Source organism: Pristiophorus japonicus, chromosome 13 (assembly GCF_044704955.1).
Source record: "Pristiophorus japonicus isolate sPriJap1 chromosome 13, sPriJap1.hap1, whole genome shotgun sequence".
Classification (NCBI taxonomy): Eukaryota; Metazoa; Chordata; class Chondrichthyes; family Pristiophoridae; genus Pristiophorus; species Pristiophorus japonicus.
In genome coordinates, this window is record NC_091989.1 from 164813095 (window position 1) to 164828153 (window position 15059).

The following is a 15059-nucleotide window of genomic DNA, read 5'->3' on the forward strand; positions in this document are numbered from 1 at the left end:
TAGTTTAAAGCGGGCTACATAGATTCTGGAATTGATTTCTGAGAAATATAATTTACACTGTACAAAGCATGCATTGTAACCATATTTAGATGATATTAATATTTTTGACTTGATTTTGTCATCACAGCTCATGTGTTTTCTCTGGTTTGCTTTAACCCATTCACTGCAGTGATGTTAACAGTGAATGGCTGAGATGCACCATGAATAGCTGCAAATAAAGCTGCCCTGTGGTGTATGTTTTCCTGGCTTATTAGCTTCTGGCATGCAAAATTCAAGTTCCATGTTAGCTGTGCTTGCAGCCGAATTTATTGTTCATTATATTGGAAAAGTTTTACATCATTAACTTGGAGACTAGGGGGGAAAAATTTGGGACGTTTGAGCCTCCCATCAGCACCCCTGAGGGTCGCTAACGACTTTTCACCCAGGCGTGGTGTCACTACCGACTCCTGCAAAATTCTGCAGGAGTAACTGGTAGCATCCCACTCCGACCAGTAATGCTCCGCGCCGCTGCACAGCGACCCGTTTGCCCCGGAGTGAAAACTCGGTAGCTGACGCTTCACCAGGCGATGTCTTTGACCGCCTCGTGAGGCGCATACCAGGCTGTAGGCCACTCACGGGCGAAAATTAAAGGGGGAGGCGCAGCTGCCTTGTTTGTCGATTGCAGGGTCTGTGCCGCGATCTTGCAGCCCGGCACTCCGCTTCTGTGCCAGGCTGCTGCCACGACACCCCGCTCCCTGCCGGTCCAAGGATTGCCCCGTTTCCCGCCCGCAGAGTCAGCAGCTTGGCCCTCCCCTTTAATGAAGGGGAGCGCCCTGTCTATGCGACAGCGCTACGCATCCCATCACATACTGTTGCCAAGTTCGTGTGGCTTTGTGCCCCGCTCCTGCCCCCAGAGAGGAAGTGCAGGGCGATATCTTGCGCTGCATTCCTCTCGGGGGCAGCAACCCAAATATAATAAAACCAGCAAGCATGAATCTTTTAAAATGTTGTACTTAGATCAGAAAAAAGTTGAGGAAATATATGTAATAGTGGATAAGTTGAATTTACACGGTATTGTCTGGCTAAACCTGCATATCATGACTTGACCAGATGTGATTGCTGGTAGTTCTGCACAACAGTCTTGTGGTAGGCCAAGGAAAAAGTATGCTGGTTCTTTTAAAACTATATTTAATTTCAATACACTAAACTTTCCATTGGTCTTGCCACCTGTCTTTATGATCTAAGTGGGATATTGGTAATCACAAAGGTATTACACTGCTAATGGAATGACAGTTTGCTTATCATTTCATAAGACTAATGGCTGCAAAGATCCACCGTTACACTGTGCTGGAGGCAATAGCTGTCTGTTCCTTGGAACATGAGCATCAGTAAAGGCCTGCCTCTGGAATAATAAAAGTTAGCACTGAAGGCTATATTTTAATTGCCATTTTTTTCGCTGTCTTTTCAGTGCACTTTGATGACTGCAGTGGGAATGAAGGACTGGAGTTTGCCATTTCTAACCCAGACTTGCGGGTTGAAGCAGATGGGTCTGTGTTTGCTGAAAAAGGTATGGAGGCCACCATGCCAGGATTCTACATCCAGGCAACGTCTGTTCATGCGCAGGACTTGGCCAAAGTGCAGATTGCCAGCGGAGGAGACAATCGTAGTAGTGCTTTGAAGGTAATAACAGTAAACCGTGCAAGAAATAAACATGTATGCAGAACTGACGTACATTTTTGCACTAATTCTGAGTGCCTGGAATCATCTCTTTATCTTACCTGCACATATAAACACTCTAATGATACTTACAATTACTTAAACTAATGCATTCAAAAGGCATTAGTATGGCAACATGCTTAACAGTTTACTGCATACAGAGCTTCATTATGGCACCGTCTGTCTTGCAGCAGAAATGAATAAGTGATAGAGAGAAAAAAACAAACTGGCAACTCTCATGTGGAAAGTCCCTAATATCAGTCATTGATGTCTATGAAGATGCCAAATGGAGGTTTTGGCATGTGAGAGAAGGTGGTTGTGAGGGGAAAAAGAATCAGTTAAGTCAAGTCTCTCTGGCTGATTGAAAAGCAGCAAAGGCAGAAACTTGTTAGATGGTTCGTTCAATCTTTCCGACGGGTTAATAGTGTGTCTGACATTAGAAAATCTAAAAGCTGGGAAGAAGAATAGGAAATCATTCTAGGGAAGTGCTTTGGTCTCTAGAGTTGATGTTACAAAAACAACAGACACTGGAGGGCCGGAAGTTCTGGCAAAGAACAATTTGCGCCATTTTTGTGCCAAATGTGATTTTCTGACAGGTTTTGTTTTGCTTTTTTCAATGAGTTGTTTCACAAATACAAGCCATAGCTTCATTTAAATATTCTAATACATTAAAATGAAGCTGTGTGATTTTTCGTCTGCTGAGCCCAGGATTTACTCCATTCGTTTGGAAAAAGCCTCCATGAGTAATGGAACTCTCAAAGAATCTGAAGCATTGCATCCTTTTTTTGTTTTGCAGTCCATTTTAATGCAAGCTTCACTTATTAATTCTTCTTGGTAGTTTTCTGAAATATTGTTAATCTGTTTTTCGACAGTTTATTTTCCCGCTGAGATGTGTTTCTGTGGGATATTGGGCTGAATCTTAACTCTCCAAAATGGGTGGGTTGGGGTTGTCTAAGAGATTAAAAGTAATTAAAAATCTGAAACTAGAACCCATCCACTTCTGGTGTTAAGGGACGGGCAGGCGACCAATCCGCTCGCAGGAGGCGATTTGGTCATTAAAATATTGGGGTAGAAATAGCATTGAGAGGCTTCCCCAGCAGCGGATGCCTATGACCTTCAAAAAATCTACAAATTTACCTGATGGTCCTGGAGGTTCGGAGATTCGCGGCCCTGCGTCTCTCCGGGTACCCACAGGTAGAGACCCATGTATCCCAGGGGCGCATGTGGTTCGCAAGCACACCGGGGATCACGTGAACCGGCCCAAACAATGAAAGAAGGGATCCCCATTCATACTTATGGTAATTCAGTGTGTACGGAACCTCCATAAGTATGGATGTGAATACCCCCAAAAATACACTACACTTAAAATATATATATTTTTAAATCACATATTTAATTAAATATATAAAACCAAAATTTTAATTTTTGAAAAATACATTTACATATTTTAAAGGATCTAAAAATAAACTTACCTTATTTCACAGGTTTTTAAATGTATAAATAATCAGAAAAAAATGTATTTTTCTGTCCTTTTAAAAGTCTTGCGCTGGTGAAGCAGGCATTACGTCTGCTTTTACCAGGCATAAGAATTTCATGGGTGTTCGCTGAGCAGAACTTTGGCAAATAGCCCAACTCTCCACCTTTGGAAGCCCTTTTCCCAAGCACGCGGCGCTCTTAACAGATCGCAAGTTCCGGGTTTTAGCGCAAGTGCACCTCTTATGTGCCTGTAGGGGCCGTAAGTTATGACCCTCTATAATGAGGCTGCCTGTCTTCATTAAAACATTCAATTTTTAAATCATATCGGCCGGTTTGGGAAACCTGGAAGGTGAAAGGAGGTAAGAAGGGTCGAATCCATGAGGTAAGTGACTTCACGGCACTGCTTGTAGGCCAGGAGGATCAGGCGTGTTTTATCCAGGCCCAACAAGCAACCAAGTAAAACCACCCCCCCACGATTTGTCTGCTCCCCCCAGCCAGCATCGGACCCACCCGACCACCATCTGCTCCCCTTGACCACCATCGGATGCCCCCCGAACCACCATCAGTCCTCCCCGCCCGACTGCGATTGACACTTCCCCCCCCCCCGCCCGCCCGCCCCTCCCCATGATTGGAATCCTCTACACGATAACATCCCCCAACTAGATCAACCTGCTCTCCTCAGCTGCGGCCTTGTGCTGCAGGCTTCCCGCCCGACAGGCTACTAGCCTGTCAATCAGGCTGCCTGTGCGCGGGAATCCGATAGAACAAAATTTAAAGTAGCCCCACAGTTAAAAGCTGCAGGATATTCAGGAAACCCTCCCTTCTAGGTTTCCTGACCTGGTAAGAGCCTACCCACTCCCTCATGGAACATGCCTTCGTGCTAAAATCCAGGCAATTGTCTGCTAATTAATAGAAAGCGATTACAAGACAAGTATAACAAAACAACCTGAAAAAGAACATGAAAAGCTAATATTTCCATGGGAACTCGGAGCTGGAAGGTACCGAAGTGAAGAATCCGGTGTTCAAATTAACGATTGGGATTTAGTTTTGAAGTGCTCCAGTTTCATTATTTCATGTTTGAAAGAAGAAAGAACTTTGATGACCACAGGACATCCCAAAGCACTCCACAGCCATTGAAGTACTTTTGAAGTTGTGACTGTTGGAACGCAGTGATACAAGATGAAAGGTGGCTTGCCAGAGTAATCAGAGCTGCCATACTTGCCATTATACCACAAACCAAATCTGCAGTCGCTGACGTACCTATCTGGCCAGAACTGAGCACAATCGCCTCTGCAGGCTCCAGATGGGTATAGGGCGTATTGCAGATCAGTGCGATATCCTCATGAGCACCTACAGCTAACCGGTACCATGGAAACTGCACTGTCCGTCCAGGTCACTTGCTCCACCAACATTTTTGTTGCCAGGCATGTTTTTTGAATTTGTTTTGGGGCAGTGGACTGTGGTGCGCATGGCCATATTTATTGCCCATCCTTGCTTGGCCTGAGAAGGTGTGAGAGACCTCTTCCTTGAACCATTGTGAAGATGCTACTCCCACAAAGGTGTTAGGGAGGGAATTTGAGGACATTGATTCAGCGACAATGAAGGAACAATAACAAAATCTCCAAATCAGCATGGTGTGTGACTTGGAGGAGCTGATGATGTTCTTGCATAATTCCTGCTCTTGTCTTTCTTGATGCTAGAGGTAACAGGGGAAGAAGGTGCTGTCAAAATAACATTGGTGAACTGTTAGAATACACATACTACAGCCACAGTATGCCACTGACAGAGGGGGTGGACATTGAGCCTAGTGGCACGGGTGTCAGTTAAGTAAACTGCTCTGCTCTGGATTGTGTTGAGGTTCATGAATGTTTTTTGTGGCATGACGCACCCAGGCGAGTGGTGGGTATGCCATCACTCTCCTGACATAAGCCTTGCAGATGGTGGACAGGTTTTGAAGAGTCAGGAAGCGAGATACTTGTCTCAGAAGTACCCAGTCGTTGCTCTTCTCTTGTAGCCATTATATTGATATGTCTGGTTCAGTTACGCCTCTGGTCAATGGTGGTTCCCCCAAGATGATGTTAGTGGAGAACTTGGTGGTGATGGTGCTGTTGAAGGTTGAGGAGAGTGGCTGGGCTTTTTCCTGTTGAAGATGGCCGTTACCTGGCATTTATGTGAAAGAAAAGAAAGAAAAAAAATCACAATAATATAGCAGCTTTCTCATATTCAGGATGCTTAAAATGCTTCACAGCTAATGAAATTCTTTTGAAGTTTAGTCCCTGCTATAATATAGGGAAATGCGGAAGTCAGTATGTGCATAGTGAGGTCCCACAAACCACAATGAAATGAATGACTAGATATGTTTTTAATGATTTTGCTTGAGGGATAAATGTTGGCCAGGACACTGGAAGAACTCCCCTGCAATTCTTTGAAGAGTGACATTGGTCTTTTACGTCCATATAAGAGGGCAGACAGGTCTTCGGTTTAACACCACATTCAAAGGACAGCAGTCTCTCAGTGTTGCACTGAAGTGCCACCTGAGATTATATGCTCAAGTTCCCGGAGTGGAGCTTGAACCTGTGATCTTCTAATTTAGTGGCAAGAGTGCTATACTTGAACCAAGGCTAAAACCTGTGGTGAAAATGTTACTTACCACTTGGTCAGCCCAAGCTTGGATGTCAACCAGGTCCTGTTGTTCACTGGCATTGGCTATGTTATTATTGGAAGAGTAATAAATGGAGCTGGATAATTGTCAGTGAACAGTCCCACTCCTGTCCTTTTGATGGAGGGAAGGTCATTGATGAAGCAGCCAAAGGTGGTTGTACTAAGAACACAGTGCTATTTTCTCCAGAGAGTGTCCTGAAATGTGAAACTCTTCTCATACTCCACTCATGTAGCAGCACCATCACTTTGCCAGACATCAAACAGGAGCTTCAGGTGCTGTAGCTCAACCAGGAAACACCAAGAGAGTCAGGAGCTAATAAGCCGCAAGCGCAAGGCATTTCTGAACCTAAAGCAACAACCCAATTCGGGAGCAGCAAAGCAAACTCTACAGGTGGCTGAAGGCCGAGGTCCAACAAAAAACCCGTGACCTAAAGAATAGTTGGTGGGTGGAGAAAGCATCGGAGATCCAGCAGTTGGCCGACAACCACGACGTACGAGGTTTCTTCAGCGCAGTCAAGTCCACCTATGGCCCAAGCACCCAAGGCCCCATCCCACTGCTGGCCAAGAAATGAGAGGCACTCATTAAGGACACTGAGGCAGTCAGAGCCCGCTGGATGGAACACTTTCAAAATCTCGTTAACCGAGATTCTGCCTTAGATAACAGTGTCCTCGACTCCATCCCGCAGTGTGCTACCCACCACTATCTCAGCAAAACCTCAGCCCTGCACAAGGTAGAGGTCAACTCAAGAACAACAAGGCATCAGGAGCAGATGGAATCCCCGCCGAGCCACTAAAGTATGGCGGAGAAGCACTATTGCCACGAATGCATGACCTCATCTTCCTTATCTGGAAGGAGGAGAGCATGCCAGGAGATTTCAGAGATGCCATAATCATGACCATCTTCAAAAAGGGACAAGGCCAACTGCGGTAACTACAGAGGAATCTCCCTGTTGTCGGCCACTGGGAAAGTCATTGCAAGAATCCTCCTCCGTCATCCTCTCCCTGTGGCTGAAGAGCTCCTCCTGGAGTCGCAATGCGTATTCTGTCCACTAAGGGGTACAACGGGCATGATCTTCACAGCACGACAATTAGAAGAGAAATGCAGGGAACAGCATCAACCCTTGTACATGGCCATCTTTGACCTCACAAAGGCCTTTGACACTGTTAACCGTGAGGGACTAAGGAGAGTCGTCCTCCGTTTCGGCTGTCCCCAAAAATTTGTCAGCATCCTCCGCCTGCTCCATGATGACATGCAAGCCGTGATCCTGACCAACGGATCCACCACAGACCCAATCCACGTCCGGACCGGGGTCAAGCAGGGCTGCATCATTGCACCAACGGTTTTCTCGATCTTCCTTGCTGCAATGCTCCATCTCACTCTCAACAAGCTCCCCGCTGGAGTGGAACCAAACTATAGAACCAATGGGAACCTGTTCAACCTTTGCCGCCTCCAAGGCTAGATCCAAGGTCGTCCCTTCTTCTGTCATCGAACTACAGTACGCGGACGACGCTTGCATCTGCGCACACTTGGAGGCCGAACTCCAAGCCATCGTCAACACCTTCACCGAGGCAGATGAAAGCATGGGCCTTACGCTAAACGTCCATAAGACAAAAGGTCCTCCACCAACCTGACCTCGCCACACAGCCCTGCCTCCCGGTCATCAAAATCCATGGCGCGGCCTTGGATAACGTGGACCATTTTCCATACCTCGGGAGCCGACTATCAGCAAGGGTAGACATCGATGACCAAGTCCAACACCGCCTCTAGTGTGCCAGTGCAGCCTTTGGTCGCCTGAGGAAGAGAGTGTTTGAGGACCTCAAATCTGGCACCAAGCTTATGGTCTACAGGGTAGTAGTGATACCCCCCCTCCTATATGGCTGAGATGTGGACCATATACGGCGCTGGAGAAGTACCACAAACGCTGCCTCCGCAAGATCCTGTAAATCTACTGGGAGGATAGACGCACCGACTTCAGTGTTCTCACTCAGCCCAACATCACCAGCATCGAAACACTGACCACACTCGACCAGCTCCGTTGGGCGGGCCACATTGTCTGCATGCCTGATACGAGACTCTCTAAACAAGTGCTCTATTCTGAACTCCTATATGGCAAGCGAGCCCCAGGTGGGCAGAGGAAATGTTTCAAGAACACCCTCAAAGTCTCGTTGATGAAGTGCAACATCTCCACTGAGAATCCCTGGCCCAAGACCGCCCAAAATGGAGGAAGAGCATCCGGGAGGGCGCTTAGCACCTCGAGTCTCGTCACCAAGAGCATGCAGAAAACAAGTGAAGGCGGCAGAAGGAGCATGTGGCAAACCAGGCTTTCCTTTAACCACTGCCTGCCCCACCTATGACAGAGTCTGTAATTTCCGCATTGGACTGTACAGCCACCTGAGAACTCACTTTTAGAGTGGAAGCATTCGAGGGACTGCCTATGATGATGAGTGCCCACAGACTCTTAATTCCTAACTTCACGTTTATTTCTTCTAGTCACAATGTTTTGCCAACCATGTTTTTGCTCAAGCATCCTTTGGGAAGACTAAAGTATACAATGGAAACATATGCAGTCTTTTTAAGACTAAAAATGGTATGGGGGCAAAATTGCTCTTTTTTGCCATGCCCATTAACGCCTCCGGGGGAGGCACTACCGGCCCCCGGGAAATTGCCCAGTAGTTTGCGGATGTGCTGTCATGGCCATACCATGCCCCGGACTGCTGCGTGACCGGTGATGACCATTGGATATTGCCCTGCAACCCGTGAGGCTGGCATGAGTGGGTGTCAGCGCCTATATCTCTTTTCTTTCAGTGGTCCGGGCCGCCGTCGTGCAGCTTGTCATTCTGTTTTGGGTGCCGGGCTCCAGCCCTGGTTCCACGCTACCTTAGTGGTCTAGTGAAGGCCATCAGAGGCCTTGCAGAGTGTGCAGTGACCCTCCCCTTTCAGCGAAGGAGAGGGGCATTGACGCGTGTCAGCTATGCGGAGCATCCGATCGTGTCCCGTTAGCGTCATTGGCCCTGCCCCTACAGGAAGTGGCTTGTGCGCGATTGCACTCCACTCCGCTGGCCGCAGGAAGTCCCGCCACAAGCAGGTTACCTCCTCCAATCAGGGCGCAGGGCAATTTCACCACCTATATTTCTCCCCACACCCCACCCTGTATCTTTAAGTGACCACGTTTCTTTAAATTCCCAGCAGCCTTTAATTGTGTGCAATTTCCAGGCTTAATACGGGGAGTAAGCTCAACATTAATGTGTAATTCGGCATGACTTTGTGAAATCATCCCTGCTCGAAATTGGCCCATGTTGCGCTTGCTGTGCAGTTGCATTCAGCACTTTCTTTGGCTGCATTGAGAATTTACCCTTGTATTGATGTGAGGAAAAAGGTTTTATCCTTTTTCATACAGTAAGCTGAGCAATATCTTCGAGTGAGAAGTGCTTCGTACAGCAGGGTGGGTTTCACCTAGGGGGCGGGAGTTGTGCGGGCAGGAGCCTAGGCAGAAGGCAAACCATCTGGAGCTCCACAGTGTGAGGCCCAGGGGACTTTCACTCTGGGGCCTCCTCGGCTTAACCGTGTCAGTCTCCCGCCGGAATCCGGTGGGGAACGGGATGTCACTGATATTCGGATCCATGGTTGGAGGGAGTTCTGGAGGGCCTCACGGTTGTGGTTAGGGCGGTTGGAGAGTCTGGAGCAGGGGAGGCCCAACCTTTCCTCGTGGGGCCTGGCGGAGCACTGCAAAGAGTGAAAAGCAATAACACTTACCTTTCTGGGTGATCTCGAGTCCCGGGATCTAATCCTCTAATCATCTATTGAGTTTGATTTCCTCTATGTCTGTGTCAAATCTGAGCACAAGCGCAATGCGCATAGAGAATGAATTCACAGTAATGCTCTGTATTAAAGAATGTTTGGTTCTAACTGTAACACACAGGAGCAGTGCAACAGTGATAACTGTGTACAATTGACAAATCAATTGCTATTATCTAATATTGATCGAAGAAGTTCCAAATAAAAGAGGATTTTTATCTTTTAGTACTTTAGTTTGCCACCTTCTATCACTCTTATTTTCAGGTTGTCTTGACTGCATTGAATGACTGTATGAGATATGTATGGGAACCATAGTTTTGCTACAGGATGACTGACTTAACTGCCATTATATAGGTTTGTTCCAGGGAAAACCGTAGAAACCACTGGAAAACATTATCAGCATCTCGAGAGAAAATATAAATTAGAATCTAATGATTATTTGATTAAAATTTAATTATGAAATAATGTAGTGTTACAGTAATTGACCATTCTTTCGTATGTTGAACTGCTCATGCAGGAAAAGCCATTGGGATCTGTAAAGGACATGGCTCAGCAACTATTAAACTGGCCTCATGTCTCGTCTAATGTGATGGTTTAAGAAACAATCTCCTTTGTCAGCATTTTCTCTCCTATTAATTAACAGGTCATTAGGCCAAGAACGATAGCATAAAAATATGACAACCAATTTCAGTTATATGTTTAAACATGGAATAACATTTTGCATTTCAGTAAACTATTAATACACTGTGTCCCAACATGAGTAATCATTTAAATTTAAGTTTCAATTATTGCGACGGCTGAAGCCAGCAACCGCACGAACTATGCAGAAGTGACGGCTGACCTCGAAGAAAGCTGCCCACAAAAATCCAGCAATCCCTATGGCGTGGATTTCACCTTTCCCGACGTTAATTTGATTCTGGAGCCAACTTTAGGGGATCTCCGGCGTCCAGCAGGCTAAGCAGCCAATCGCATTGAAGAATTTTCACAAACCAGGAAATAAAATGCAGTGATTATCGCTTTTTATGAATTTTACAGAGAAATAAATATTGGAATTCATCTTCATCATCATTATCATAGGTAGTCCCTCGGAATTGAGGAAGACTTGCTTCCACTCTTAAAATTCTTAGGAGGCTGAACAGTCCAATATGAGAACCACAGTCCTTGTCACAGGTGGGACAGATAGTCGTTGAGGGAAAGGGTGGCTGGGACAGGTTTGCCGCATGCTCTTTACGCTGCCTGCGCTTGATTTCTGCATGCTCTTGGCAATAGGACTCGAGGTGCTCAGCGCCCTCCCGGATGCACTTCCTCCACTTAGGGCGGTCTCTGGCCAGGGACTCCCAGGTGTCAGTGGGGATGTTGCACTTTATCAGGGAGGCGTTGAGGGTGTCCTTGTAACGTTTCCTCTGCCCACCTTTGACTCGTATGCCATGAAGGAGTTCCGACTAGAGCTCTTGCTTTGGGAGTCTCATGTCTGGCATGCAAACAATGTGGCCTGCCCAGCGGAGCTGATCAAGTATGGTCAGTGCTTCAATGCTGGGGGTGTTGGCCTGGGAATTACACATGTAATTGGGAATTACACATGGGATTAAAGTAGCAACTAAGATAACATAAACAACTTTTCTTAAAAATAATTTTTATTATATTAAAGAAATATGGGGCCAAAAATCACGCACGCACCCATACAGGCCCATTTGGGAGCGATGCGCATGTGCTGAGATCCAGCAGTTGCAAACTGTCAAAATTTATTTTGATAGTTCCAACACACTCCAGGTGAAGGGCCTTCGCAGGTGGAGATTTGGGCAAAGTGAATATCCTTCAAACTCTTACGCCTGGTATAAGAATATTAAAAACTGGAAAAATAACATTTTATCAATAATTTTTATATTAAAAACCCTGTCCATAAAGGTAAGTTTATTTTTACCTCTATTAAAACATTTTTAAAAATTCAAAAACATACATTTTTATCTAAAACTTTAATTAAATTCAAGTTCAATTAATTTGAAATATGTGAAGTGTTTTTCTTATTTATTTTAAATGTTTGTGTTTTCAGGGGCATCCCCATTCATAGAAATGGTTATCGCTGTACAAACGGAACTCACTATTACTGTGAATGGGGATACGCCGTTTTCATTGGGTATTCAGTCCCACGTGATCCCAGGCTACACATATGCTCATGGACTACATGGGCCCCTACGCATGATCTGCGTAGCTAGGCCTCGGGGCGCAAGTCTACCTTCCTTTGGGAACACCAAGTACTTTCGTTAAAAAAATGTCAGTCCGAGGCATCCGCCTGCAGGAAGCCTCCAACCGCAATTTCTGGCCCGTGGATTTTTATTTATCATAATAGAAAAATTGGATATTCCACAAAAATAAAATCAGTTTTTCAGGGCCAAAGAGGTTGTTCAGCAGTAATTATGACTTAGTATGCCGTTAAAAAATCTAGCACAGGTTGAACCGCCCTTATCTGGAAACCTCGGGACCTGGTCTGTTCCAGATAAGGGATTTTTCCGGACGAGGGGTGGTCACGTTAAATTGGACGGTACAAGTACTGAGTAAGGGGATATCGAGGCTGGCTGGCTTGGGGCTGGGAGTGAAGAAGAGAGATCATTGGGGGGGGGGGGAGGCGGGGTGGCGCGGAGGGGGGCAGTGGATCGCGGGGTCAAGCCAGGAGTCGACAGCGAGGAAGGACTTCAATTTGATTATGTCCAAGTTCTGGTTTGCTACCCGGTGTCCGGGAATGGTTCCGGATAACGCAGTTCTGGATTAGGGAGGTTCAACCTGTAATACCTCATTGAACAAGGCGTATCCTTTTGGGGATTTTTTAACAGCAATATTGCAACGTAAAAAGAAAGAAAGATCTTTCACAACCTCAAAACATCCCAAAGTGCCTTACAGCCAATGAAGTATTTTTGAAGTGTAGTCACTGTTGTAATATAGAAAATGTGGCAGCCAATTTGTGCACAGCAAGCTCTCTCAAACAGCAATGTGATAATGACCAGATAATCTGTTTTAGTGATGCTGATTCAGGGATAAATACTAGCCAGGACACTGGGGATAGCTCCTCTGCTCTTCTTCAAAATAGTGCCATGGGATTTTTAATGGCACCTGAGAGAGCAGCTGGGACCTCGGTTTAATATGTCATCTGAAAGACGGCACCTCCCTCACTATTGCACTGGAATGTCAGCCTAGGTTTTTGTGCTCCAGTCTCTGAAGTAGAACTTGAACCCACAACCTGCTGAGTGCTATCACAAATAAGCCACGGCTAATACCTCAGTTCAGTGATTTCTCAAAGATTGCCGTCTGCAGGATTTTCAACAGCATGCCCAGTGGAGCAGCAAGAAATCACTGACAGCAACTTCTGGATTACCATTTTTCACTGCGCATGTGCAGACGTCAGAGGTTGCTGTCAGTTTCACAGGGTATTGACGGCGAATGCTAACAGTTTCAGGCTAGTGTCTTCAGTCCCCACTACAAACTCCATTCCCTAGCCAACGACTCCATCCCTCTCCCTGGCCATTGAGGCTGAACCAGACGTTTGGGCATCTTATTTGACCCAGAGCTGAGCTTCCGACCCCATATCTTTTCCATCACCAAGCATGCCCACTTCCACTTCCATAACATCACCTGTCTCCGCCCCTGCTTCAGCTGAAACCCTCGTCCATGACTTTGTCATCGCTGAACTCAATTGTTCCAATGCTCTCCTGGCTGGCCTCTCACCGTGCATCCTCCGTAAACCTGAGATTTTCCAAAACTCTGCTGCCTGTATCCCAATTTGTAACAAATTCCATTCACTCATCACCCCTGCGCTTGCTGACCGACATTGGCTTCTCGTCCAGCAGTGCCTCGATTTTAAAATCTTATTGGCCCAGAAATCCCTGTTTTTTTCTTCTCGCAGGCGTTCGACTAAAAGTAAGAGAAAAGATGCACACTTACCTTTTGGTCGAATGCCCACCAGAGATCCCGGACTCGAGGCCTCCTCTTGTGCAACGGAGCGCGTTCATGTTGGGACGTCCGCAGGAGTCATGTGGGCCTGGACAGCCAATCACAGGTAAGTATTTTCTCATTCATAGTAAAATAGGAGTTTCGTAAATCTGAAACTCCTATTACTATGAATGAGAAACACCCCCAAACACTCAAATACTACATAAAACATAAAAAAAACCTCACATAAACACACTATAGCAATTAAAGTTTAAAGAAAAAAAATTTGCCAATTTAAAAAAAAAGTTATAATTATAGTTAAAAATAAATGTTACACAGTGGGCAGGGTTTTTAAAAATGTGTTTTTAAAATTTAATTATATTTTTCTATGTTTTTAAAATCTTACGCCTGTAAAAGAAGGCTATGCGCCTGCTTCCATCAGGCACAAGAGTTTTGAGGACATTTGCTGGACAAAATTTACGTAAATCTCGCAATCTTGCCCTGGCAAATGTCCTCGCTCCCGAGATGCGGAGGATCTGTCAAGCCAGAAACTTGACAGATTGGAAAAGCCAGTTTTCAGCGCATGCACATTGTGTACCGAAAACTGCCTTTTCCGATGCCTTCTCGGGTCCGTAGAAACTTCGTATGGACCTGGGGAGGCCGCGATTTCTGGACCAATATTGTTTTCAAATATCTCCATGGCCTCGCCCCTCCCTTTCTCTGGAACCTCCTCCAGCCCTACAACCCTCCGAGATCTCTGCCCTTCTCCAATTCTGGCCTCTTGCGCATTTCTCATTTTTAGCGCTCCATCATTGGTGGCCTAAGCCCGAAGCTCTGAAATTCCCCCCAAACCCCTCTGCTTCTCAACATTTCTCTCCTCCTTTAAGATGCTCCTTAAAATTTACCTCTTTGACCAAGCTTCTGATCATCTGTCCTAATATCTCCTTATGTGACTCGGTGTCAAATTTTGTTTGGTAACTTTGCTGTGAAGCGCCTTGGGACGTTTTATTATGTTAAAGGTGCTATATAAATGCAAGTTGTTGTTGCTACATAATAATGAGGGATATATTCTGAAAACGCATTAATTGTAGTGTTCCTGTAGAAAAGCATTGCAATCAAGTCCTTTGAGTCAGTTATATATGGTTATGGGAAATAATAATTTCACGCTACATTGCACAATGTGTAACCTGCCAAAATAGTTTCTTCAAATGAACAATACATTTATAAATGAAAAATAAGCTGACAAATATAACATAATTGTTTCTTTTTATTTCAATTTTGATGGGTTGTCTATTTATGCCTGTTATGGAACAAATAACTACAAAAGCTTCACAACTGATGCAATATCTATTTCATTTCTTCCATCAGTATTGATGACCTGGGTATGAATGTTCAGGTCATTATTTAAGGAGTGAATTTAGGTGGAGAGATCAGTGAATTAATTCTTAGTGATAGCAAACTATAGGTTTTACCCCTGTGATGGACAATCTTGGTGTAGTTGTATTACATA

At 45.4% G+C, this 15059-nt stretch overlaps 1 protein-coding gene across 1 annotated transcript in view; it reads left to right on the forward strand.

Moving 5' to 3' along the window:
* Positions 1-15059, forward strand: part of cdh13 (cadherin 13, H-cadherin (heart)) — a 1269498-nt gene that overhangs the window by 388133 nt on the left and 866306 nt on the right. Inside the window, exon 3 of the mRNA XM_070898241.1 lies at positions 1448-1659. Within this exon, the coding sequence (XP_070754342.1) occupies positions 1448-1659 (212 nt within the window). The remainder of the gene's footprint in view (positions 1-1447; positions 1660-15059) is intronic.